This window comes from Elephas maximus, chromosome 22 (assembly GCF_024166365.1).
Source record: "Elephas maximus indicus isolate mEleMax1 chromosome 22, mEleMax1 primary haplotype, whole genome shotgun sequence".
NCBI lineage: Eukaryota > Metazoa > Chordata > Mammalia > Proboscidea > Elephantidae > Elephas > Elephas maximus.
Genome location: NC_064840.1, coordinates 21,490,934 through 21,513,093, shown reverse-complemented (window position 1 = coordinate 21,513,093; position 22,160 = coordinate 21,490,934). Strand labels below are relative to the sequence as shown.

The 22,160-nt window shown below is 59.8% G+C and overlaps 2 protein-coding genes across 5 annotated transcripts in view; one reads left to right on the top strand and one right to left on the bottom strand.

The window, feature by feature from the left end:
- Positions 1-252: 252 nt before the first annotated feature.
- THAP7 (THAP domain containing 7) lies at positions 253-2,611 on the top strand. Its single transcript, XM_049865668.1, has 5 exons — positions 253-298; positions 458-537; positions 914-1,069; positions 1,577-1,717; positions 1,910-2,611. The coding sequence occupies exons 2-5, from the start codon at positions 458-460 to the stop codon at positions 2,472-2,474; spliced, it is 942 nt and encodes a 313-aa protein (XP_049721625.1). The 5' UTR covers positions 253-298; the 3' UTR covers positions 2,475-2,611.
- LZTR1 (leucine zipper like transcription regulator 1) overlaps positions 1,699-22,160 on the bottom strand; it is a 22,002-nt gene continuing 1,540 nt past the window's right edge. For 2 of the 4 annotated variants that reach the window (XM_049865659.1, XM_049865661.1), the window contains exons 2-21: positions 21,730-21,792; positions 18,214-18,270; positions 16,540-16,619; positions 15,946-16,054; positions 15,077-15,160; positions 13,409-13,466; positions 12,578-12,717; positions 10,337-10,538; positions 9,758-9,913; positions 9,226-9,336; positions 8,915-9,007; positions 8,682-8,777; positions 8,432-8,597; positions 8,011-8,180; positions 7,741-7,897; positions 6,650-6,776; positions 6,422-6,571; positions 5,619-5,724; positions 5,421-5,501; positions 2,665-5,212 (exon numbers count right to left, since the gene is read on the bottom strand). In XM_049865659.1, the coding sequence (XP_049721616.1) occupies positions 5,096-5,212; positions 5,421-5,501; positions 5,619-5,724; positions 6,422-6,571; positions 6,650-6,776; positions 7,741-7,897; positions 8,011-8,180; positions 8,432-8,597; positions 8,682-8,777; positions 8,915-9,007; positions 9,226-9,336; positions 9,758-9,913; positions 10,337-10,538; positions 12,578-12,717; positions 13,409-13,466; positions 15,077-15,160; positions 15,946-16,054; positions 16,540-16,619; positions 18,214-18,270; positions 21,730-21,792 (2,323 nt within the window). In that variant the 3' untranslated portion in view covers positions 2,665-5,095. Of the gene's footprint in view, positions 1,825-2,664; positions 5,213-5,420; positions 5,502-5,618; positions 5,725-6,421; positions 6,572-6,649; positions 6,777-7,740; positions 7,898-8,010; positions 8,181-8,431; positions 8,598-8,681; positions 8,778-8,914; positions 9,008-9,225; positions 9,337-9,757; positions 9,914-10,336; positions 10,539-12,577; positions 12,718-13,408; positions 13,467-15,076; positions 15,161-15,945; positions 16,055-16,539; positions 16,620-18,213; positions 18,271-21,729; positions 21,793-22,160 lie in introns of those variants that run through there. The other 2 variants (XR_007514862.1, XM_049865660.1) reach the window with 2 other exon arrangements.

The window sequence follows — 22,160 nt, the reverse complement described above, 5'->3', positions numbered from 1 at the left end:
CCCTCAGCTCCCGTGGGTGCCGGTGCAGTAGGCTGTGCGCCCCAGAGCTGGAAGGCAGCCGCCATCACGCGCCCCTCGGTCGGCGCCGGGCAACTCACAGATCCGCGCGGGCGCCGAAAAGACAGCACCGGGAGCGCGTTTGCCGCGCGGGCCTGGCCCACTCGCCAGCCAGCCACGCCCGCTTCCCGTCCCGCCCACAGCCGAGCGCCGCGCGCGTCCGCTCCTCCGTCTCTATGGTGCCAATTTCCGCCGCGCGCCACCCATCGCGAGACTTCGGCGGCGCAGCAATGGCGACACCGTGAGTGCAGCTGACAGGAGTTCAGAGGCCGGGCTGGGGCAAGATAGGGCCGGGGGAGCCCCGACAAGCCAGGGCCCCTGGAGCGGAGCGGCGGTTGGGGCGCGAGGCCCCTGCGGGCCCGGACAGACGCCCTTGCCCAAGCTCCTGCCTCTCCCCCAGATGCCGCGTCACTGTTCCGCCGCCGGCTGCTGCACACGGGACACGCGCGAAACGCGCAACCGCGGCATCTCCTTCCACAGGTCAGCGCGCGTGCGTGCTGCCGCGCGAAGGCTCGCGTGCGCATGCGCTGGGCTCGCGCGCCGCTCTGGGCGCCGGCTGCGCATGTGCCCCGGGCCTCCGTCAGGCGGGGGCGAGGCTTGAAGTCACCGGTGAGAGAGGGTGAGGGGGGCGGTGCCGGTGGGACCGCGATCTGTAAGGGAAGGAAGGGGCGGGAGGTGTGGGCCCACTGCTCCCTGACTCTCACCGCTAGGTGACGCTGAACCAGCTGCTGGCCTCCTCGAGGCTTCACTCCGTGCCCGGCGCTGTGCGCGGCGCCTGCCCTTTCTGCCCAGGGCCCCGGGCGGCATGAGCCCGCGCGGCCGGCGGCCCGGCGCTCAGGGGTGTGTGGCTCCGCAGACTTCCCAAGAAAGACAACCCGCGACGAGGCTTGTGGTTGGCCAACTGCCAGCGGCTGGACCCGAGCGGCCAGGGCCTGTGGGACCCGGCGTCCGAGTACATCTACTTCTGTTCCAAGCACTTCGAAGAGAATTGCTTCGAGCTGGTGGGAATCAGGTGGGCCTCCTCGCGGCCAGCGGGGTCGGGCGTGGGCTGTGGGTGTGGGAGAAGCCGGGCGGAGGGTGGCCGATGAGGAGGGCCCTGGCGCAGCGAATAAGGCGAGGCTCCGAGGGCGGTTCGGCCTCGTCCAGTTGTCTTCTAACTAATGAAGACGGGATCATCGGGCCAGTGACGCAGAGAAAAAATATTAGTCCTTCCAGAGACTGTTGTTTAGAACTTCAGTACTGTCAGCAAGCGCACAAATTAAAGAATCCCCTGTGCTGCTCACCCCGGCCCTGCTGGGGAGTCTCTCGCCACATTAGCTCCAAGGAGGCCTGCAGGGGGGAGATTGTCTCACTGCCGGCGCTTGCGCTCCCCAGGCTACCTATCGCAGTCTGCCTCCCTGCCTCCCCCAGGGTGCCCAGGGACCCTGCCCCGGGGTGCTGGCGGGGCACCCTGCCCAGGGCAGGTCCGCCTGTGGGGGCAGCATCTGCTCTCAGCTCATCCGGGCTGCTTTTCCCATAGCGGGTATCACAGGCTGAAGGAAGGGGCGGTCCCCACGATATTTGAGTCTTTCTCCAAGTTGCGTCGGACATGCAAGACTAAGGGGCGCAGTTACCCACCTGGTCCTCCTGAAGTCAGTCGGCTCCAGCGATGCAGGAAACGGTATGTGCTACAGGTGGGGGCAGCCCCGCTGCACTCCCTTACTGCAGTCTGAGGGCCTGGGATGTGGGGTGCCTGCTGGTGTTCTGAGAGCAGTGTCCTGAGCCCAGCTGTGTGTGGGGGCGCTCAGGTGGGCTAGTGAAATGAGGTCTGGCAGGGCCTTGGCCCAGCTTGTCAGGTTCTTTCTCTCCCTAGCTGCTCTGAAGGCCGTGGACCCACAACTCCATTTTCTCCTCCTCCACCTGCTGACATCCCCTGCTTTCCCGTAGAAGAGGCCTCAGCACCTGCGGCTTTGCCGACCTCTCCAGCTGGGAGGCTGGAGCCTGGCCTCAGCAGCCCCTTCTCAGACCTCCTGGGGCCCCTGGGCGCCCAGGCAGATGAAGCAGGCTGCAGCACCCAGCCTTCTCCGGAGTGCGAGCCGGAGCGGCAGCCCTCCCCTCTGGAGCCTCGGCCTGTCTCCCCCTCAGCGTACATGCTGCGCCTGCCACCCCCCGCGGGGGCCTACATCCAAAATGAGCACAGCTATCAGGTGGGCAGTGCCCTGCTCTGGAAGAGGCGGGCCGAGGCAGCCCTCGATGCCCTGGACAAGGCCCAGCGCCAGCTGCAGGCCTGCAAGCGACGGGAGCAGCGGCTACGGCTGCGCCTCACCAAGCTGCAGCAGGAGCGGGCGCGGGAGAAGCGGGCACAGGCTGACGCCCGCCAGACTCTGAAGGAGCACGTGCAGGACTTTGCCATGCAGCTGGGCAGCAGCTTGGCCTGAGGGATGGGCACTGGGCTCCAGCTGACAGAGAGGCAGTGCCAGCCTCCTCTCCCTCTGATTCTGCCCAAGAGGGACCCAAATGAACTGTGTCCACCAGACCTGACCAGATGCCATAATAAAACAGATGTGAGAATGAGGCCTGCTGTTTGGCTTCAATGGGGCTGGGGGACCCCCTTGAGTCTCAGGTTCATTCCCCAGGAAACGGCTACCAGGCAGTGGGCTAGAAGTCCTTGCAGCCCCCAGAAGGCACAGACCCTGGAGCCCAAGCTCTTGCCTGCCTGGACTAGAAACCCCATTCTCTTCCTGCAGTTCCTCCTCACGGCTGCACAGGTGGACAGGTAGCAGCCCACACCTGTCCAAGAGGCAGGGACTCCAGGGTGGGGCTCTGGTGCCTGTTGCCCACCCCCCCCCATGCCCCACAGAAGTCTCTGAGGGAACCCAGACAAACCTATTGCTATTGATTCCGACTTATAGTGACCCCATAGGGTTTCCAAGGTCGTAAACCTCTACGGAAGCAGACTACTGCTTTTCTCCTGCAGAGCCACTGGTGGTGTCAAACAGCCCAACTTGCAGTTGCCAGTCGATCACTTTAATCACTGCCACCAGAACTCCTTTCTGAAAGGATACAGTGGTGTAACGGCCAAGGCAGGCCCAGGCACCCTATCCTTGGGATCTGAGGCATAAACAGCCTGGCCCCTCTGGAAACACAAAGCCCAGTGCAGACTTCACTCCTTTGCAAGGATGCCCAACCTTCTGTCCACCGGCCAGCCTACCTGTTGCCTGGCAGGGCAGCCACCATGTGGGCCTAGGACAGCCTCCAGGTCCCAGCCTCCAGGCCAGGCCCCGCTCCCCACTGGTACCGCTCTCCAAGACATGGGCAGTGACCGATGCCCACCTATCTCGTGGGCTCCTGTGCTGGGCAGGTAGTGAGGACCCCCCAGTGGCCTTTCTTATCCCTGGATGTCTGGGGCAAGGCGGGTAGACTAGAGGCAGGCCTGCACAGCAGACCTGGCCTCAGCATGTGCTCGTATTTGTCAACAGGAATCCAAGAGGCCTTGCTTTGTGTTTATGAACAGACCAGTGTGTGGGGCAACTTAGCAAATATGACCTCTCCCTGCTGTCCTTGGCCACCACAACCCAAAGAACATAGCTGACTTCTAGTCCCATGGGAACTGGGCAAACTGCCAAATGGCATCAGAAATGTGCTTTCTGAGGCCCCTTGGCATGTAACCTCCTTTATTCAGAGTCACCTCCAGGAGAGATACTTGGGAACCAGTGAGCACAGGGTTTGCAGGTTTGTGCGGGCAGGCTTCTCCTGGAATGGAGTGAGGCTGCCCCGGGGGTGTGGTGAGCAGTGTCTTGCAGGGTCCCGGGTCGGGGGTTCGGTGGCCCCACCATGAATGACGTATGCCACCCACCCTAGCCAACACCCCTCCCCACCTGTGGCTGTGGGTCCACGGCTTCCTACCAGGTGTCCCTTGAGTGCACAGCCTCCTGCTCCAGCGCCTTCTGCTGCCCACCACTGGTGTCTCCCAGCTCATCTTTTTTGTGCCAGGCCGCATCCTAGCTTGCTGCCTGCCACCCTTGACTCAGATCTCTGGGCTGCACACATCTGTGCCCTCTTCAGCAAGGGCTGCTGTGTGGCAGGACCAGGATGGAGGGGAGTATACCCGGAAGAGGGGACAAGCTCCAAGGCCAGGACTAAAGTGATTCACCCCACCACAGGGGACTGTGACTTCCTGGCGGCCAGGGCAGAAAGGTCCCCAAGGTTCTCGTTCCCAGACGGGGTACAGGAAGGTCCCACTGCACAAAGGTAGACTCACAAGGCCTCTGTAGGGGACAGGTGGATGTGAGGGTCTGTCCTGAATGTCCCAGTCAGAGGCCAGCCCACCTTCCACAGCAGCCCATGTGACTGGTATGTGGGGGGGTGCTGACAGGCTGGTTCCAGCTCCGGGAAAGGCTGAGAGAATGTGGAGCAGGCATGTGTGGAGATGGACACAGTGAGCCATATGGTAGCCTGCGTGGCTTTAATGCGGCATGTCTGCAACAGTAAATGCTTAGTGAGGGATGCACGGTGGGCCCTGTGGGCTGGGGGCTCACAGCCCCTCTGGAGCCAGGCCCATTCATCTCTGAGTCAGACCCCACCCACCCATTGCTGATCCCCACTCACAGACTCAGGGTGGGGGAGCCCCTTACACCCCCTCTGTGAGGGGGGGAGGCAGCATGCAGAGCCCCTGGGGCTGCAGTGTTCTGCTGAGCTTGCTCCCCCTGCCCAGTCAAAAGCTGCAGGCTCCTGGATCTCATCCAGGCCCCTGCTGGGAGGGTGCACACTTGTCCCTCCCCCAGCTGGGGAACGGCCAGGACCCTGCTTCCTCCAGCCGTGTCCCCATCACTGACCCCAGCTTCCCACCTACGCCTCTATACCAGGAGAGTGCAGCCAGGCATGTGACCTGGGACCTGTGTCCTCAGCAGTGGAATGAGGTGTCTGAGCCTCCCTTCTGGGGCTCTGGGTGTCCTGCCTGACCATTCTCAACCCCTCCACCACAGGGCCACGTGTGGCAGGCACAGGGCCGCTCCTGGCCAGCGGTGTCTCTGCAGTGGGCAGGGCACCACATGGGTCCTCAGATGTCGGCTCCCAGCTCTGCGCACTGGTTGTCGGAGATATGGGAAGCCAGGGAGTCTATGATGTCGATCAGCAGCTGCTGGCTCAGCGACCGCAGTGTGGGCAGCTTGGAGACCTGGGGGAGGTGACCACATGCCAGAACAGGATGGGCCTGGGGCTCTCTGGGGGCCCGACCAGAGTGGCTCAGGTGGCTGTGAGGATGGTGAGGGGTGGCCATGGGCGGGCAGCCCTGCATGGCTTCTGCCAAGGGCCCACCCCCACCCCAGCCAGCCGTGGCTGCTGCCCAGGGGAGCGGGTCCTGAAGGTGAAGCCCGGGGCCTGACCTTGGTGAACTGGTGCACGATGATGTGCAGGCAGTGCCGCTTCATGTCCAGTGCCTGCGTCTTGTCAGCCGCCTCCAGGATCTGGAAGAGCACCGGCTTGAGACGCAGCCCCTGCCACCCACCCAGGCCCTGGTGGGGAGGCCCGGCCCTCGGGGGGAAGCCCGGCCCTCAGGGGGAGGCCCAGGGCAGCTGAGCTACCTGCAGCACGTTCTGCACCGTCACGTTCATCTCCAGGTTCTGCTTGCAGTAGGCCTGCAGCCGGTTGTTGTAGAAGCCGTAGTAGTAGGGAGCAGCAAACAGGTAGCTGGGGCTGGTTAAGGGGCTGCCAGCACAGGGACCCTGTCCTCCCACAGACCTTCCTCTCCCCCCTCCACCGATGGTGTGGCTACAGCCCTATATTCATAGGTGGGTAGAGGACACTGGGGGCCCTGGCTGCCCCTCCTGCTTGTCCAGAACCAGGGTGGCCGCCCCCACCAGAGGGACTGGCCCTGGGCTCCACATGGTATAGGAGCCGAGCTCTAGTCCTGGCTTGGACACCCACTTGTTCTCTCTAAACAAGGTTCTGAACCACATAGGGGTCCCAGGGCCCATTCACCATCAAGAGAAAATCACCAGTCCTCCCTCTAGAAAAATGTCCTTCCATACATTTGTAGAACCAGTCCCAGGCCTCACAGACCCCCTGCAGGGCATCCTGGGGGCAGGGGCCATGCTCAGACCCCCACTGAATGCCAGCAGTATCACTCCACATGTGTCTACTCACTTGTCAAAGCCAGGACAGCCCTTCTCCATGTAGCTAAAGACAAGAACCCAACCATCCCTCCCAACTGCAAAGCCCTCCTTATGGCTTCAGAGAACCCTTGGGGAGTGCCAGGCCCAGCACGGTGGGCACTGGGAAATTCTCTGGAGTGTGGTGGCCAGGCCAAGACCACCAGCCCAGCCAGGACAGTGGGCCCCAAGGCCCCCTGTCCGGTAGCCCAGGAGCCTGAAGTACGCAAGGATACAGTGAGTCCTCAGGTGGCATGTTGACCTCACCGTAGTAGATGTAGCGCAGCATGGACTCGAAGGCCTGCCTGCTGGGGACCATTTCTCCGATGGAGATGTTCACCTGCCCATCCTCGGGCATGAAGGAGCGGAACATGGCCTCAAAGTAGCTGCAGATAGGAAGGCAGTGGCGGCTCAGTGAGTGTGGCCAGCGGCTGGGCCCACTCTCTTTCTGGGTGCCCACCCACCTGGAGCGGGCGGCCAGGATGGCTTTGTGAGCTGGCCGTGGGTGTCCGTCCAGCAGCAACGTGATGTCACAGAACTCCGCACCTGCCCCCTCCAGGTATGCTTTCATGTCCTGGATCAGAGATGTGCCTAGGGATGGGGACGGAGCCTGAGCAGGCGCCTCCCAGCCTCCTCCAGGCCTGCCTGCTCCCTGGACTCCTCAGGTACCACCTCCCTGTACTTCCATCTGCGTTGTTCCTGGACAAAGCCTCCCTGGCCAGGGGGCTCACTTGGGCCCTGGGTGCCACTAGCCCTGCTCTCCTTGGCCCTTGCATACCTGAGCCCTGCGGCCCTAGCAAGTCCTCTCAGGCCCCCACATCTGACCTTTCCCTGTCCGGATGCAGAGCCCCTTGGCCCCTGTGCTCTGGCTGCAGAAGGTGTGGGGCTTCAGCGTTTCTCAGGACACCAAGAGCTCAGGGGCTGAAGTCAGCACAGGTCGCAAGAAGGGTCAATAGAAAAGAGAGAGTGGAGGGAGGGAGCGGGCTGTCTCATTAGAAGGAGAACAATTGGGAGTACGCAGCAAGGTGTATATAAGTTTTTGTGTGAGACACTGACTTTAGGTGTAAACTTTCACTTAAAGTACAATAAAAATTTTTAAAAAAGGGTCAAGAAAGTCCAGGTTGGGTGGGATCCGGTCTGTGGGCTGTTCTCACCCCTCACTAGGCCCCAGACAGATGTGCCTAAAATAGAGCAGCTCAATGGCTGACTCGCTGTGACCCTAGGCACATCACTTACCTCCAAAGTGATCAGACCTGAACCCCCAGCCAGAGCAAGCAACCCACCAGAAAAGGGCTGCCCCATCTCCACTACCAGCAATGGGCTTGGGGATCACTCCACCCGCTGGTGCAGCCCACTGCTGATAGCCCTGTGGCCAGGAGGTTCTTCATTCCACAGAGCTGCCCTGCCATGGGTATGCCTGGGACATGCTCTGGGGTCCCACTGCCCTCCCCTCACCAGCCTGGGGGCCTGGCAGGTAGTAGCTCAGGCCCCCAAATCTCCTACCCATGATGGACACAGCCAGCCCCACTCAGGGAAGAGGACAGGGGCTCCCTACCAATGTCCACAGGCTGGTCTGAAGGGGCGCGAGGGGGTGGCTGCTGCTTCCGCCGCACAATCTCCACGATGAGAGGGGACGAGAGATGCTCAAACTCCTTCATCATGATCACTTGATTGAAGTGGGACTCCTTCACCACGAAGTTCAGGCAGTGCTCCTGGACAGACAGGCCGGGTGGGTGGCAGGTGAGGCCCGGACAGCAAACTGAGAACAGGGAAGGGAGGGTGGAGTGTGGTGGACCCTCCCTGCCTGCCCCAGGCCCCAGGGCACCTTGAGCTGGCCCAGCTGCAGCCTGGCAGCGCTCTCGCACACCACCAGCACGTTCTGCAGGTCCACAGAGGCCTCGATGTACTGCCGGCACAGCTGTTCCAGGCGGCACAGCTGGAAGCTCAGCGCCAGCTTATACACATCCATCATGAGCAGCACGTCCTCCACATGGCCTGTGCCCAAGAGCCTCCTGAGCAACGGGGCGGGGGCCCTGGGGCTCCCTCCATGGAGGGGACAAGTCAGTGTTGCCAGGCGGGAGCAGGCCATGGGTAGGGGGCTCAGCTGTTGGCACCTGTGACCACCGTAGTCACAGCCTCACCCCCAGACTGCCCACCCGTAAGGAGGGCAACGTCACCTCCCGCCAGGGGGCAGCACTGCCTCGCCCGGTCCCGCTTACTCGCCCCGTGAGCCCCGGCTGGCGGACCTTTCCGCGGGTACCGGATCTTGTCCGTGTAGAGGAACTGCATGAGCACCTCGAAGGGCCGGGCCTCGGCCTCGCGGATGGCCACAGGCAACAGGGGTGGCCGGGCGCCACCCACAGCCCCGCCGGTGGCCTCCCTGGGGGCTGGGGACGCGTCTTCCTCCAGCTTCTGTAGGGAAAACAGGGGTGTCCAGGGCTCCACAAGGGGCATGGTGCCAGCTGAGTGGACGCGCCTCGCCGGGGCCAGCCTCACCTGAGCCAGCCGCTCCCGCGCCTGGACTATCTTCCTGCGCAGCCAGCGGCTCCGGGCCGTGACGATGGCCACGTGGCCCTGCACGCACTCCTCCTTCTGCGGCAGAGACGGTACGTGATACAGGGGGTGGGACCCCGTCTCAGTACAGAGGCCTACCTAGCGGGCAGGCCACCCGAGGTACAAGGCTTCTCCTCCCTGGGCAGCAGGTGGGGGGCTTGAGGAAGGGCACCCACCTCTCCCAGCACAAACTCCACGTCGCAGAACTGGCGGCTCTCCCACAGTCGCCCGTAGTCCTCGTGCAGCGTGCACTTGGGGTAACAGGAAAACTGCGGGGACAGCAGAGTGGGGCCATGCTCAGGCTGCACACAGCCCCATGCACAGACCCCAGGCTGTCCAGGCCGCCTGGGCTCCAGACAGCAGCGGGGATCGCCCTGAGGCTTAGGGCTTGTGGCTTCTGCAGCTGCCCCTGTACCGGGGTTTTCCACCACTGCTCCCACCTTCAGCCTGGGCCCTAGCCCACCCACCAAGCCCACAGGCTCCACACCTGGAACCTGTACATCTCCCCGCTGCGGATGTTGTTGTCCATGGTGCCCCCAAAGATGTACATGGCATCTGAGATCACAGCGGCTGCATGGAAGAGCCTCCCGCTGGGCAGCTGGGGGAAGAGGGCTAAGTCGGTGGGTGGGTAGGTGGGTGGGATGGGATGGGTTCTCTGGTGGTGGGGCTAGTGGGTGGCCAGAGAGCACAGCCCCTGACAAGAGGGTTCCCAAATGGGGCAGAGCTGGAGTGTGTGGGAGGCCCAGGAAGGTGAAGTGGGGACCAGGCTAGCACCCACAGCCAAAGAGCAGGTGCTCGGCTTAGTAGGCTGAGCCACTGAGGCCCAGGGGCGAAGCCTGCAGCTGGCACTGGAGTCCTTGGAGTGAGAGGCAGGCTCGGCTCCAGGCCCTGCTCCTTACTTGCTGCGACCCTGAGCGGTACCGCTCTGGACCTAGGACTCCCAACTGTGAGTGGGACGGACAATGGAACCTGCCCAGGAAGATGGGGTGCTGGAGCCTTAGTGAGGTGCATCTACTCACCTCTGAGGCTGGCTGGGCTGGCTGCTTGGCTGTCGTGGGACCGAAGTCCAGGCCAAACACGTCTCGGGACTTCTTGAAGCCACCCCGCTCCTCAGGGGCCAGGGCAGGTGCCTCTTCCGAAGCAGATGCTCGCTCTGGTACCTCTGCCCCACCAACCTGGTGAGAGGGCATGCAGAGCCTGAGACCAGGGAATGGGGGCCAGGCAGGCCCCAGACTCAGGCCCTCAGTACCAAGAGCACGGTTGGAATGGGGTGGGGGGCAGGGAAGGCCACAGGACAGAGGAGCTCATTTCACATGGTCAAGAATGGCTGTGCAGGGGACCAGGGTCCTGGGCCCCCAGGACAGAACGTGTCTTCAGCACAGGGAAGACTTGGCAGGTGTGGGATGTTACTGTCTCTCTCGGCCACAGAGGAAGGACAGGCCAGAGGGCGAAGGTCAGCAGAGTGGGCATCCAGGGTGGCCGTCCAGGCTGCTCTGGCCTTGTTTCTACTATGTCAGACACCTCGCTATCGAGAGCAGGGTGGTCAGTGTGGATGGAGGGAGCAGGGCAGACACTGTAGTGTCTGGCCTGCCGCTCACCTCGCTGTCAGAGCTGGGCTGAACCACTTCCCAGGTCTGGAAGTCCACGTCGTAGCAGTGCAGCTCGTTGGGCAGCGTGTTGTCGGCTGCACCCCCAAACACGTAGAGGTGGCGGTCAAAAGCCACCATGGTGTGCCCATAGCGCCGCTGTGGGGGTGGTGGGGAGCCCCGGAGCAGGTGCTCAGTGGGGATGCGTGTCCACCTGGGGGCGCACAGTAGTGAGCCGGGCCTTCCCTATGGCCTCTACTGGGCTCCACTGCTGCCACCGGGGCCCCGCCCACAACCCTTGCCTGTGTCTATCATAAAACTGGGGCAATCCCACTTCAGGGAGAACAGAGTCCTGCACAGACCAGTGCCACAGCAAGTGGCTGCGTGTGCTCCACTGTGCCTGCCGACCCCCACAGCCAGGCCACTGCAGAAGCCGCCCAGACCCACCTCCCAGTGTTGCTTCTGCAACAGTTCCCACAAGGCCAAGGCTTCCCCGAAGACCCGGATGCTTCGTCAGCTGGAAAACCCTAACATCCTGCCGGCAGTGCCTATCTGGGTGGGACACGGAGCCTGTGTGCTGCCTACACACACGGCCTTCCCACCCAGAGCAAAGAAGGTGACCACAGGCCTCTAGTAGGAGGGGGCAAAAGGCGGAGACCAGGCAAGGTGTGGGGCCTCCTAGGAGGGCTGCAAGGGTACAAAGGCTGCCAGGGGTCGCCAGGCCTTCCAGTGCCCACCCTGGGCTGCAGGGTTTCTTCCTAGTCCCCATCCACTCCGCCACCAGCCTTAAGACAGGTGGCTGCCCATTCGCACTGCCTACCCGACTTCCCAGCCTGCTCCATGGGTGGCCTAGGCCCTATCTCCACCCACACTGGCCCTGGGCCCCTCACTCCTGCCTGCAGGCCCCCAAGCCGCAGGCATCCTGGGGCCCTGCGTTTTCCCCCAGTACTGGCTGAGGACCCCCTCGCAGATTCAGCCTTGCAATCTGCCCGCCTGGTCCAGACACTGAGTGTCTGCGTCCACCTCCTCTATATCTGGGTGCTCCCAACCTCTGCCTCCAAAACATATTTGGATTCCACCTCACTGGCCCTCCTACAGAACGCAGACCTCCGCATCATTTCTCTTCAGGGCTGTCACCCCACACTGTGGCAGCACCCCCTCTCACTCACCCCCTTCCACCTCTCCAGACACAGATGGCTTCCCACCCGCACCCAGCCCTCTGTGCTCTGGCTACCCAGAGGACCCCAGCCCCGCTACAGCCAGGCCAGTGCCTCGCCCCTCCCTGCCCAGTGGAGTCTGAAGTCTGCAGGGAGGTTGGACATGCCCAGCCAGGGGCAGAGGCCCCGTACAGAGTATCATGAGAGAGGAGGCTCGAGGGTTGTCAGGGCCATGCTGTGCATCAGAACAAGGGACGAGAACAGGTGGGACTTGGCATGCTGGCCCAAATGGGGCTGAAGGTGAGCAAGGACTTCCAGAGTCCAGGCTGAGATGCGGTCCTTGCCCTAGAGACTGGGTGGCAAGACCCCCGAGTATACTCAGCCGGACACTGATGAGAACAGCTCATCGTAACGAGACACAGAATAAGCAGGAACCAGGGTATAGGACATGAAGGCGGCGCCACTCCAGAGCAGGGTCCTGGGTGGGACAGCAAGGGGGACACCAGAATTCTACAGGGGAACCAAGCAGAGTCCCCTGTCCTGTGCGCAGTGAGGTCCTCCTCCCAGGCCTGGCCACCCCCAGCATGAGGAACTGGTCCCCTCTGCCCAGGAGGCTGACCCTTCCTCCTACCTGCTGACAGCCCTGGCCTTGAGGGCAGCCCCCAAGTCCCCCTCCTGGGCTCCCAGAGCCAAAGCAAGGCCGGCAGCCACCTCAGTGGCAGACTTATCACGGAGCTGAGGACCAGTGGCAGAAGGGTATTACAGCCAGAAGCTCCCAGGGCCTGCGCGCCCCTCTGATCTCCTGCTATCATATGAGATGTATCCTGGCCGCAGGTGGTATCGGTACCACTGACCAAGCCCTTCAAGGGGCAGGGGCATCCTTCCCATCAAATGAAGGAGCAGGGCCCACCCACGCCCCACCTGGTGGACAGCCACACCCAGGGCCCAAGAGGCCTCACGCCCAGTCTGTATAAGGCACCCTGTGCAGCTGGGAGGATGGCAACCAGACTCAGGCTCTGGGGCTCATCGTGAAGGTGTCTACCAGCTAGGTCACCTGTCTGCACCTGCCCAGCACCCTGCCCACGAGGGTACTCACGTCTTGTCCTTGAACTCAAACTGAAAGAGGTTGTTGGTGATCTTGGCTCCACTCTGGCCCGAGAACACAAACATCTTGTCTCGGCATACAGCCACGGGGAAGTTGCAGCAGGAGGGCGGGATCTCACCACTCTGGGCCACCTGGGGGTAGGGGTGGGCACTCAGCCTGGGGCCTTCTAGGACCAGGCTCAGACTGCTGCACTTGAGCTACCTTTACTTTTGAAACTTCCCTGAATAAGGGTAGGAGATTAAATTTTGCAGAACAGCTTAAAGTGTGAAGAATCGCTTCCCAAAAACCATCTTATAAGCCAAAAAAAAAAAAAATCAGTTGCTATAGACTCAATTCCAACTCGCGGTGCCCTGTGTGTCAGGGTAGAACTGTGCTCCACAGGTTTTCAATGGCTGATTTTTGGAAGTAGATCGCCAGGTCTTTCTTCCAAGGTGCCTCTGGGTGGCCTTGTACTTCCAACCTTTCGATTGGTAGCTGAGTGTGTTCTCTGTTTGGCCATCCAGGGATTCCAGGTTTGAATAGCTGAGGCTAAACTCATCGCTACAGGGGAGAGGAACAGTGCGAGGGGACAGTGGATGGCGAGACAGGTGGCCCAGAAGCTCCAGTGACCTGGACATTGGAAAATGTGGATTAGACCAAAATGGCATCTATCACTAGTGATGATCTACCCCCCGCCCCACAACACAGAGCCTGCAGAGGGGGCTCGCTAGGTACCTGCCACTGAAACTTGGGGGGCGGGGGGCCGAGCAGGAGGTGAAGCTGGAAACAGACTGTGCTTGGGCAGGGGAGAAGGTACCCACCCTGGCTCCCTGCACCCCTTACCTCCTCCCAGCATGTGAGCTCCCGGTCCTGGAGGCCAATCGTCCACATGTCGTTCAACCTGCGTTAGGACAGGGTGGTGATCCTCACCGTTGAGTCTAGCTGTCAAGGTGGCACGGCCCTGCCAGGAGGGCTGGCCCCAGGGACAAATCTGTCCCTAGGATGCTGATCAGGGACGCTTCTACACAGCCCTAGGACAGGAGCTTCGGCAGAGGAGGGCAGCCGCACTGAATCCTGGCAGGGCCATGACGGCAGTGTACCGGCCTTCCACATGCCCAGGGCTGGCCCCTGCCTGGCCTGGCAACATGCATAATGTCTGCACACTTAGCAGCTGCCCCTAGTGCTGGCAGGGACCATGAGGAGGTCATGCTCATGGAAACCACCACCAGCAGAGACCAGGAGGGATTTCTGCAATGCCGCAGTTTTGGGGACAAATGTGTGCTGCTTTTGTGATCAGAAAAATACCATTTTCTACAACAAGAAGGAAAATTCCTGGGACAGAGCGAGGACCCCAGGGCTGGGAGAGGCCAGGTCTGAACCCCAACACCACCTACTGCCCACCAGCCTCAGGGCCCCTCCTCACTGGGGCTTTGACTGTCCTCGCCCTCCGCCCAACCCCACCGGGCTCTGGCCTCTTGGCTCCGGGGACATGCATACCCTGAGACTGATGCATGATGCATGAACACGGCCTGGGCTCAACCCCCTCTCTGCCCAAGGGACTTAAGAAGTCCAGCCCTACTGACCTCTGTGGGGTTGGGTGGGGCCCCTTCCCCCACCCCTGCCCAAATGCCCACCCTCCCAAGACCCCCCAGGCAAGGTGGTGCTCAAACCCATCGGGCTGACCTTTCCTGGCCAGGAAAGCCTACTCCGCACCTTAGCATGCTCAGGGGCAGCGCAAAGACAGGGCGCACGTGGCACCCCAGCACACCCAGGGGCAGTGCAGAGACGGGGAACATGGCACCGCAGCACACCCAGGGGCAATGCAGAGATAGGGTGCACACGGCACCTCAGCACACTCGGGCAGTGCAGAGACAGGGTGCACATGGCACTTCAGCACACTCGGGCAGCGCAGAGATAGGGTGCACGTGGCACCTCAGCACACTTGGGCAGTGCAGAGACAGGCGCATGTGGCACCTCAGCACACCCAGGGGCAACGCAGAGATAGGGTGCACATGGCACCTCAGCATACTCAGGGGCAGCGCAGAGACAGGGCGCACATGGCACCTCAGCACACTCGGGCAGTGCAGAGACAGGCACATGTGGCACCTCAGCACACTCAGGCAACTCAGAGATAAGGTGCACATGGCACCTCAGCACACTCAGGCAGTGCAGAGACAGGCACATATGGCACCTCAGCACACTCAGGGGCAGCGCAGAGACAGGGCGCACATGGCACCTTAGCATACTCAGAGGCAGTACAGAGACGGGCATGTGGCACCTCAGCACACCCAGGGGCGGCACAGAGACAGTGCACACATGGCACCTCAGCACACCCAGGGGCAGCGCAGAGACAGGGCACACATGGCACCCCAGCACACCCAGGGGCAGTGCAGAGACAGGGGGAACATGGCACCGCAGCACACTCGGGCAGTGCAGAGACAGGGCGCACATGGCACCTCAGCATATTCAGGGGCAGTGCAGAGACAGTGCAGAAGGGCAGGCGCCACCTACCTGGCATTTCCATCGTAGCCAGCGAAGATCCAGAGCTTGTCATTGTACACTGTGGCGCCGTGAGCCGACCTAGCGACCGGCAACCTGGAGTGTGGGGGAGCAATGAGTGAGGCCTTGTATGCACCTGACCCTCACAGCCCTGCTTGCCCAGCATGTGGGCCACTACCCTGTGTGTTCCTGCCTGAGCCCCTGACACGGCTGGTCCCCACATCAGCCTGACACTGGGGTCGGAGGGCCTCCAGCTGGGCACTGGTAGTAATGGCAGCAGACCCATGGGCATCCCTAGGCTGATCCCAGGAGGTGCAATGCATGGCTGAGCAGAGTGATTCAGGCATCCACATAGTCCCAGAACACCTCCAAGGGGCCACCAAAATACTCAGGGACGGACTGGTAAAGGCAGGACCAGGGATGCCTGTCGGCAGTCTGTTCAGGTCTCTTTTAATCTCTGGGAAGAGACAGTCTCAGGGCTATAGGGAGGCAGTAGCCATGTTTGGCTGTCAGTGAGTCCTAACCAGCTCCCAGAGTCCCTGGGTGGTGCAAATGGTGAACGAGCTCAGCTGCCAACCGAATGGCTAGTAGTTTGAGTCTGCCCAGAGGTGCTTTGGAAGAAAGGCCTGGCAATCTACTTCCAGAAAACCAGCCATTGAAAACCCTGTGGAGCACAGTTCTCCTCTGACCTACAGGGCAGCCATGAATCAGAGTCACCTTGACAGCAATTCATTTGGTTTTTTGGGGTTTTATCCAATTCCTGGTCCCCCTTCCCGTGGTTCCTCATCTGTGATGCTGGGAGGGGGGCGGGCCCACTGGTCCCCAGGACCCAGTTCACTAGCCAGCATGACACCCCCAGGAATCTCAGCCAAGCTTCTCACCGTCCTTCAATCTTCCACTCAGTCCACTGTCCAGTTGCAAACTTGTACTCAAAGAGATCATTTTTATTCTTCAAGTTAGAATTAGAATAAATGTCCCCAGTGTAGCCCCCTGGGTAGACAGAGTGAGAAAATGTTATGGCCAAAGGCAGCATTTAAGAGTCCTTAAGCCTCTGGAGTCAGGGGCAGAGCCCGGCTGGTTAAAACACTTTCTGGGATTCCTTCCACCAGCCTCAGGGAGCACCGGCTGCCTGCCTGCCTCTGGGCAAGGCTCTGGGAACACAGATGAGCAGAAGACTGTCTCCTGCTCCTGCAGAGAGGGGAGGCTACCTCCTTTCTGTCACAGACAATTCCAACCCTGTGAGATGGGGCCAGTTAGGGAAAGAGACCCACAGGCTAAAGGCGCCCAGAGGAGGCCCTGGCCCAGCCCAGGAAGGTCACGGGCAACTTCCCAGAACTCATAGGACTCTGGCAGACAAAGCTAAGGGTGGGCAGCAAGGGCCCACCAAGCAGGGCCCAGCCTGTAAGAGACCTCTATACCAAAGCTGGGCAGGAGGGTGGGGCCGGGGGTCAGGAGAGGGCCCAGAGGCTGCTCACCGAAGACAAACATGCTGCTCCCGTAGACGACGGCCGAGTGATGGTAGCGGGGTGCTGGCGGAGTCCCAGTTGTGAAGGCCCTGGGGTAGCACAAGGGGTGTGAGCGGCGGTGGAGCCAGTGGGGACTCACACTCACGCATGACAGCCCCTGTGCCCCCAGGCCTTCTCTTATTTTTTTTATTTCAAATGTAATACCTGGCTGATTACAGAAACTTTAAAAAATGATCAAGAACAACAAAACACAGGCACTAAGAACAGTAAGAATGATGGTTGCACATGAGAAATGTAATTAATGGCACTGAGCTGCACACGTGAAGGCTGTCGAAACGCCAAATGTTTTGTCGCACGTGTATTTACCACGATAATGGTAGTAAAACCAGGCACTAAAAGCCACAGGGAATCCCCCCACCAGAAAATCGCTGTCGCTCTGCTGCACCCTCTGTGTATTTATACTTCAGTCACTTCTAACGTGGAATCACAAGGAAGATATTCTATAATCTGCTCTTCAGCTCAACAATAGGCTGTGGCTCAGCCTTCCCGCTGCTCTAGAATCCTCTATGCCCGGATGTGCAACACAGCCAGTACCCTACCACCTGGGTGGTCCATACATTTTATTTATTGAATTAAAAACCCATTTACACTGCTTTTCATAGGCTGCTCCTTTTCAGAATTGTATTTTATGCTCAAGCAACTTTTAACCAAGAATTGTAAATTCTTCAGGGCAATTTTTAAATTTAATCTGTAACTATTAACTGTATTTCAAAAATGAAGTGTGGGAGAAACAGCATATGAACTTCAGGAGATATCCCAGTCTCCCACTCCCCAAGTCTCCTGGGACCCTGGCCCGGCCACATGGCAGCTCTGGGTCCTGAGTCAGTTCTAGATCTCTTCAGTCCTGATGCCCTCCTCTGTCACAGGGGGACAGTGGGACCCCCCACCCAGGGGCTGCTGGGACCAGGAATCTGTGCTCAGGGCTTCCACTCAGAGCATGGCGCCACAAGGGCTCAGTGGGTTTGTGATCCTGGCAGGACAATGGCAGAGATCAGGAGGAGCCCATTAGCTCCCAATCCTGAGATATATCTCTCCCCTTTCCCTGTGGACTGCTTGCAGGGAAGGGGCCAGACTGGAGTGAATGGGCACAAACATCTTGGGCCTAGAGAGGAAAGCATCTTGCCCAAGGCCACCCACCTGGGAGGGCATCTGTTGGAGGGAGACCACCAAGGGCTGGGGTCTTCTGCAGAGGGGGAGCCCACAGGGCAGGGGGTGAAGGATGCCCCTGCTGTCAGCCCCAGGTGCCCTGCCACACAGAGTCAACCCAGTTGACTGTCAGCAATGGCCCCGTGCTGGCTCCCACAGCAGGCCCTAGCCCAAAGACAAGCCTGGTGACTTCAGGGTTCTCCTGGAGCAGAATCTAGAGACCCACAACTGGATCAAACAGATCCCCTAGTGAACAGGATTCAGAATTATGCACCACAGTCTTGGACGAGGAAAGAAACCCAGGAAATAGAGGAAAAGGCTAGGAGTGGTTCTGGGTGTGGCAATCCAGGACTGTCCACCCTCCTTTCAGCTTCTTGGGTTTTCCGTGATGAACAGGATGACACCAGCCATCAGAATCCGTAGAGGGTCACTCTGTTTTATAAAAAAAAGTGGGGTTCCAGAGCCGAGGCTGCTCACCTGCACCAGGAACAGTCCTTCACGTCGAAGCGCAGGAGGTCGTTGAGCATTGTCTTCCTGAAAGTGGCCAGAGAGAGAGCAGCATTGGACCCGAGGAACCCCATGATGCACACTGCAGATGGGGGAAGCCTGCTTCTGGCTGGTTGCTGGCCCCCTGGAAGGTGCCCCAGCTGTTGCACGGGCTGGGGCGGCCACACAGGCAGAAGTAGGACCAAAGCATTATCCACCCAGCAGCCCAGTCAGCTGCTACACTGAGGGCAGGAAATGGCCCAAAGGGCCCCAGTGTCCCGACTTGTGTGTCTCAACACCCCCTCTCCGAGGCTGCAAATGCTTGCCCATACCTCAAGGGAGGCCCCTTCTTGTCTCTGAACTTCCCACCTTCTTCATCGTAGAAACAATGTAATGCCTATCTTACGTCAAAGGCACCATACAGCGTAAAACAAATCCAGTGCTCACTGCACCACCTGCTAGGCTGGCCCCCTCTGCATGTCATCTCCCAGGCTGTTGTAGTTGTTAGCTGCCGTCCTCGGCCCCTGACTCACGATGACCCCAGGCACAACAGAGTGAAACCGCGCCATTCCCGTGATCAGCTGCGGGTGGAACCAATGTGCTCCACAGCATTTTCACTGGCTGCTATTTTGGAAGTAGATAACCAGGCCTTTCTCCCTGGTCTGTCTTTAGTCTGGAAGCTCTGCTGAAACCGGTTCAGCATCATAGAAACACATAAGCCTCCAGCGACAGACAGGTGGTGGCTGCATGAGGTGCACTGACTGGGAATCAAACCCGGATCTCCCACATGGAAGGCAAGAATTCTACCACTGAACCACCAGTGGTTCTCACTACCACCCAGAAGGACATCACCCCAAAAGCCCAGCAGCCTCACTCAGGCTGCACCAACCCAGGGAGGGACAGTGACTTTCATTTTCCAGATGGGGACACTGAGTCTGAAGATGAAAGGGTGTGCCCAAGGCCAGGCAGCCAGAAGGCAAGCCTGGAAGCCTGCAGGGGGGACTACACCCTCTGCTGCCACTAGACTGAAGACCAACTGTATCCTGTTTCTTAGTGTCCCATTACATCAAAAGCGTTTCTGCTTGTTGCTACAGTTGTCACAGACTCTAGGTTACAGAGCCATCCCCATCCCCGTCGCCCCTCCCCCTGGCCGTCACCTCCCCCAGTACTGCCCGGTCCTGGACACCAAGGCCTCTCCTCATTGGGGAATCGTGTTCCTGGTCCAATAAATGCTACAGGCAGAGGCCTCTTCCTTTTTCTGTTCTAGGTCTGGGCTGGGGGATAAAACAGAACCTGACCTCGGCTCTGCCCTGGTGGAGCCGACATTCCAGAACAAGTAACTGCGTGCTCCCAGAGAAGGAGAGAGGGTGAGAGGGCAGGGAGGGACGGGCGGCTCCCGGTCCCCACAAGGCACATGAGGAAAGCAAGAAGGGGGCACAGAGAACCATGTGTGCACCTGGGGCCAACATTCCAGGCAGAGGGAGCAGCCAGGGCACGAGACAGGAGAGTGCCTGGTCCAATCAAAACACAGCAAGGAAGCCAGTGAGGGCAGGAGCACAGGGCCTCACAGATGCTGTGACAAGAGGGTGGACATCACAGGGTTCTGAGCTGAGGAGGGACACACTCCAACTTGCATTTTTAAGTGGGGCCCTCTGGCTGCTCATGGGGAAAGAGACTGGGGAAGACAGGCTGGGTGGGAGCCAGGAGACCATGCCCAAGGAGGCCAGAGGGGACTTCCTGTACTGCAGGGCCAGGTGGGGTCCTGCCTAGTCCCCAGGCCCAGGTCAAATCCCCCAGGGCATCCCATAGGACCAAGGCCACAGCACCCTCAGAGACCAGCCCTTTCTGAGGCTGAGGGGTGGGGGCAGAACTCATAGCAAGATCTGCCTTGCACAAACATCCCACTCTTGGCTCAGGGAAACCCTCTGTGTTGAGCCCCTCGTAACTACACAGCTGTGTGCTCACGGACCCTTGTGAGCCCCCTGCAACAGCAGGGTGTAGGGCAGCCCCAAATACACAGGAGGAAACCAAAGTGCACTTAGCATGCTTAAGCTGCCTGCCTGAGCCCAACACCACATAGGTCCAGACCACGCTTCAGCCCCACCTCTGGCAGGCTTCCCACCCTTCCCAGAGCTCCCAAGTCCCTGGCTTCCCTGAGCACATCAGTGAATGAAGGAGCAGGGGAGACCCTGTCTGGATACCAGTCCTACGCAGTTCTGTACCTCCCACCTCCAAACCTCTGCTCCTGCTGACCCCTCTGCTTGGAGCACTCTCCTGGCTCCCTCCAACTCATCTTTCAGGTCATCATCCTCTCCAGGAAGACCGACCTTCACTTCCCTCACCCAGAATGCCCCTGCCCAGGATCAACCATGGCCCAGCCCACACTAATACAGCACTTCCCCCTGGGCAGGTCCAGCTCCCGCGGAATGGCTTATAAAGAAACATTCCAAGGGAAGGAAGTGGGTGCACAGACTGAGGGTGAATCAGCTGTTACCTTTTGCCAAGGCGCACCCACCACAACTTGACTGGGAATGGTTTGTGTGATGGAGGTATGCCCATCAACAGGACTGGAGTCGTTGCCAGGAGTTGATTACGGTATGGGAAAGCCCTCACAAAAAGTGAGACACACAGGAAATAAAATCGCATCCTCCATGTCTTCTTAGCTGCAAAGTGTGTGGTGGGCAAGGCCCCCAGGGAAGTGCTGGGAAGAACTGCCCCACAAGGGTGGCCACAAGGGCAGCTGTGTTTCTTTCAAAGCTTTGTCCATTCACTCAGAACAAGAGGGACGTTTCTGTGTGCTCCCGATTGCATGCTGCACTGAGGGGTTCTGTGGGACCTGGTGATCAGCCTGGGCCTCACAGAGCAATCCAGAGAAGCTCTGAGAGGGTCCAGAAACCCAGCTGTCAACAATTGCTGCCAAGTGTGAGAGGCACAAAAACACAGCATCACTGCCTCGCCAGCACACTGAGTCTTACCTAAAAACAGATGAGCCTTGCTTCTTTCCAGAGGCAAAGCTGGGGTCTCTCTGCAGTACAGCACAGCTCAACTACTTTTAGACACAGCTTTGACAAACTGCTAAGAAGCAATTATCACAGCAAGTGCAAATAGTTAAAAATTTCCAGAATTCCATTCAACAGAATAAACTAAGCTACAGACCCCTGGTGGCACAGTGGGTAAGAGGTCGGCTGCTAACCAAAGTTCAGCAGTTCGAATCTATCAGCGGCTCCTTGGAAACCCTATAGAGCAGTTCTACTCTGTCCTGTAGAGTCGCTATGAGTCAAAATCGACTCGATGGCAATGGGTGGGTTTGAGTTTCACAGAGCTAATCCTCATCATGACCTGGGAGGTAAGTGCGGGGAACCACACCCTACAGATGGGGAAACTGAGGCTTACAGCGTTTAGCTAACAGCTGGGAAGACAGAGGTAGTAGTACTGCAGAGGCCCCGCCCCTAGTCAACATGCCTCTCCCTGTCTGGTCCTAACGCTTCCATGTTCAGACTCACTCACCCATTGTCTCCTCCAAACACGTAGATGGCATCTTTATAGGCCACCACCGTGTGCTTGCTGCGCCTGGAGAGAAAGAAGGTGTGGTGAGGCCGAGACCCTCCTGGGAGCACCCAGGGGATGAGTCTAAGCAGAACTGCCACAGAAGTCGGCTAACACCTCTCCACTGTGGAGACCTACTGAAACTACTAACTTCTATCAGCACTCTAGGGAACCCTGCCCGGGGACCTCGGACTATATCCCGGGACTCTGATTCTCCCCTGTCCACGGCAGAGAACCCGGAACCTTGGCCTGAGGGCCCCAAATACCATTTTGCCCTAGGACCCTGCCCCAGGTCACCCTGCTCTGGGACCACTGGGACCCCCCTCCCCGTCCTGGGCACCGTCCTGAACCCACCCTCCCCCATTACCCGATCCCGCCCAGGAACCAAGCCC

Excerpts from the sequence above, each read along its gene's own strand:
- THAP7 (XM_049865668.1), top strand. The coding sequence starts at position 458 with ATGCCGCGTCACTGTTCCGCCGCCGGCTGCTGCACACGGGACACGCGC. Across the intron at positions 1,070-1,576 it reads TTCGAGCTGGTGGGAATCAG|CGGGTATCACAGGCTGAAGG; the intron begins GTGGGCCTCCTC and ends CTTTTCCCATAG. Across the intron at positions 1,718-1,909 it reads CTCCAGCGATGCAGGAAACG|CTGCTCTGAAGGCCGTGGAC; the intron begins GTATGTGCTACA and ends TTCTCTCCCTAG.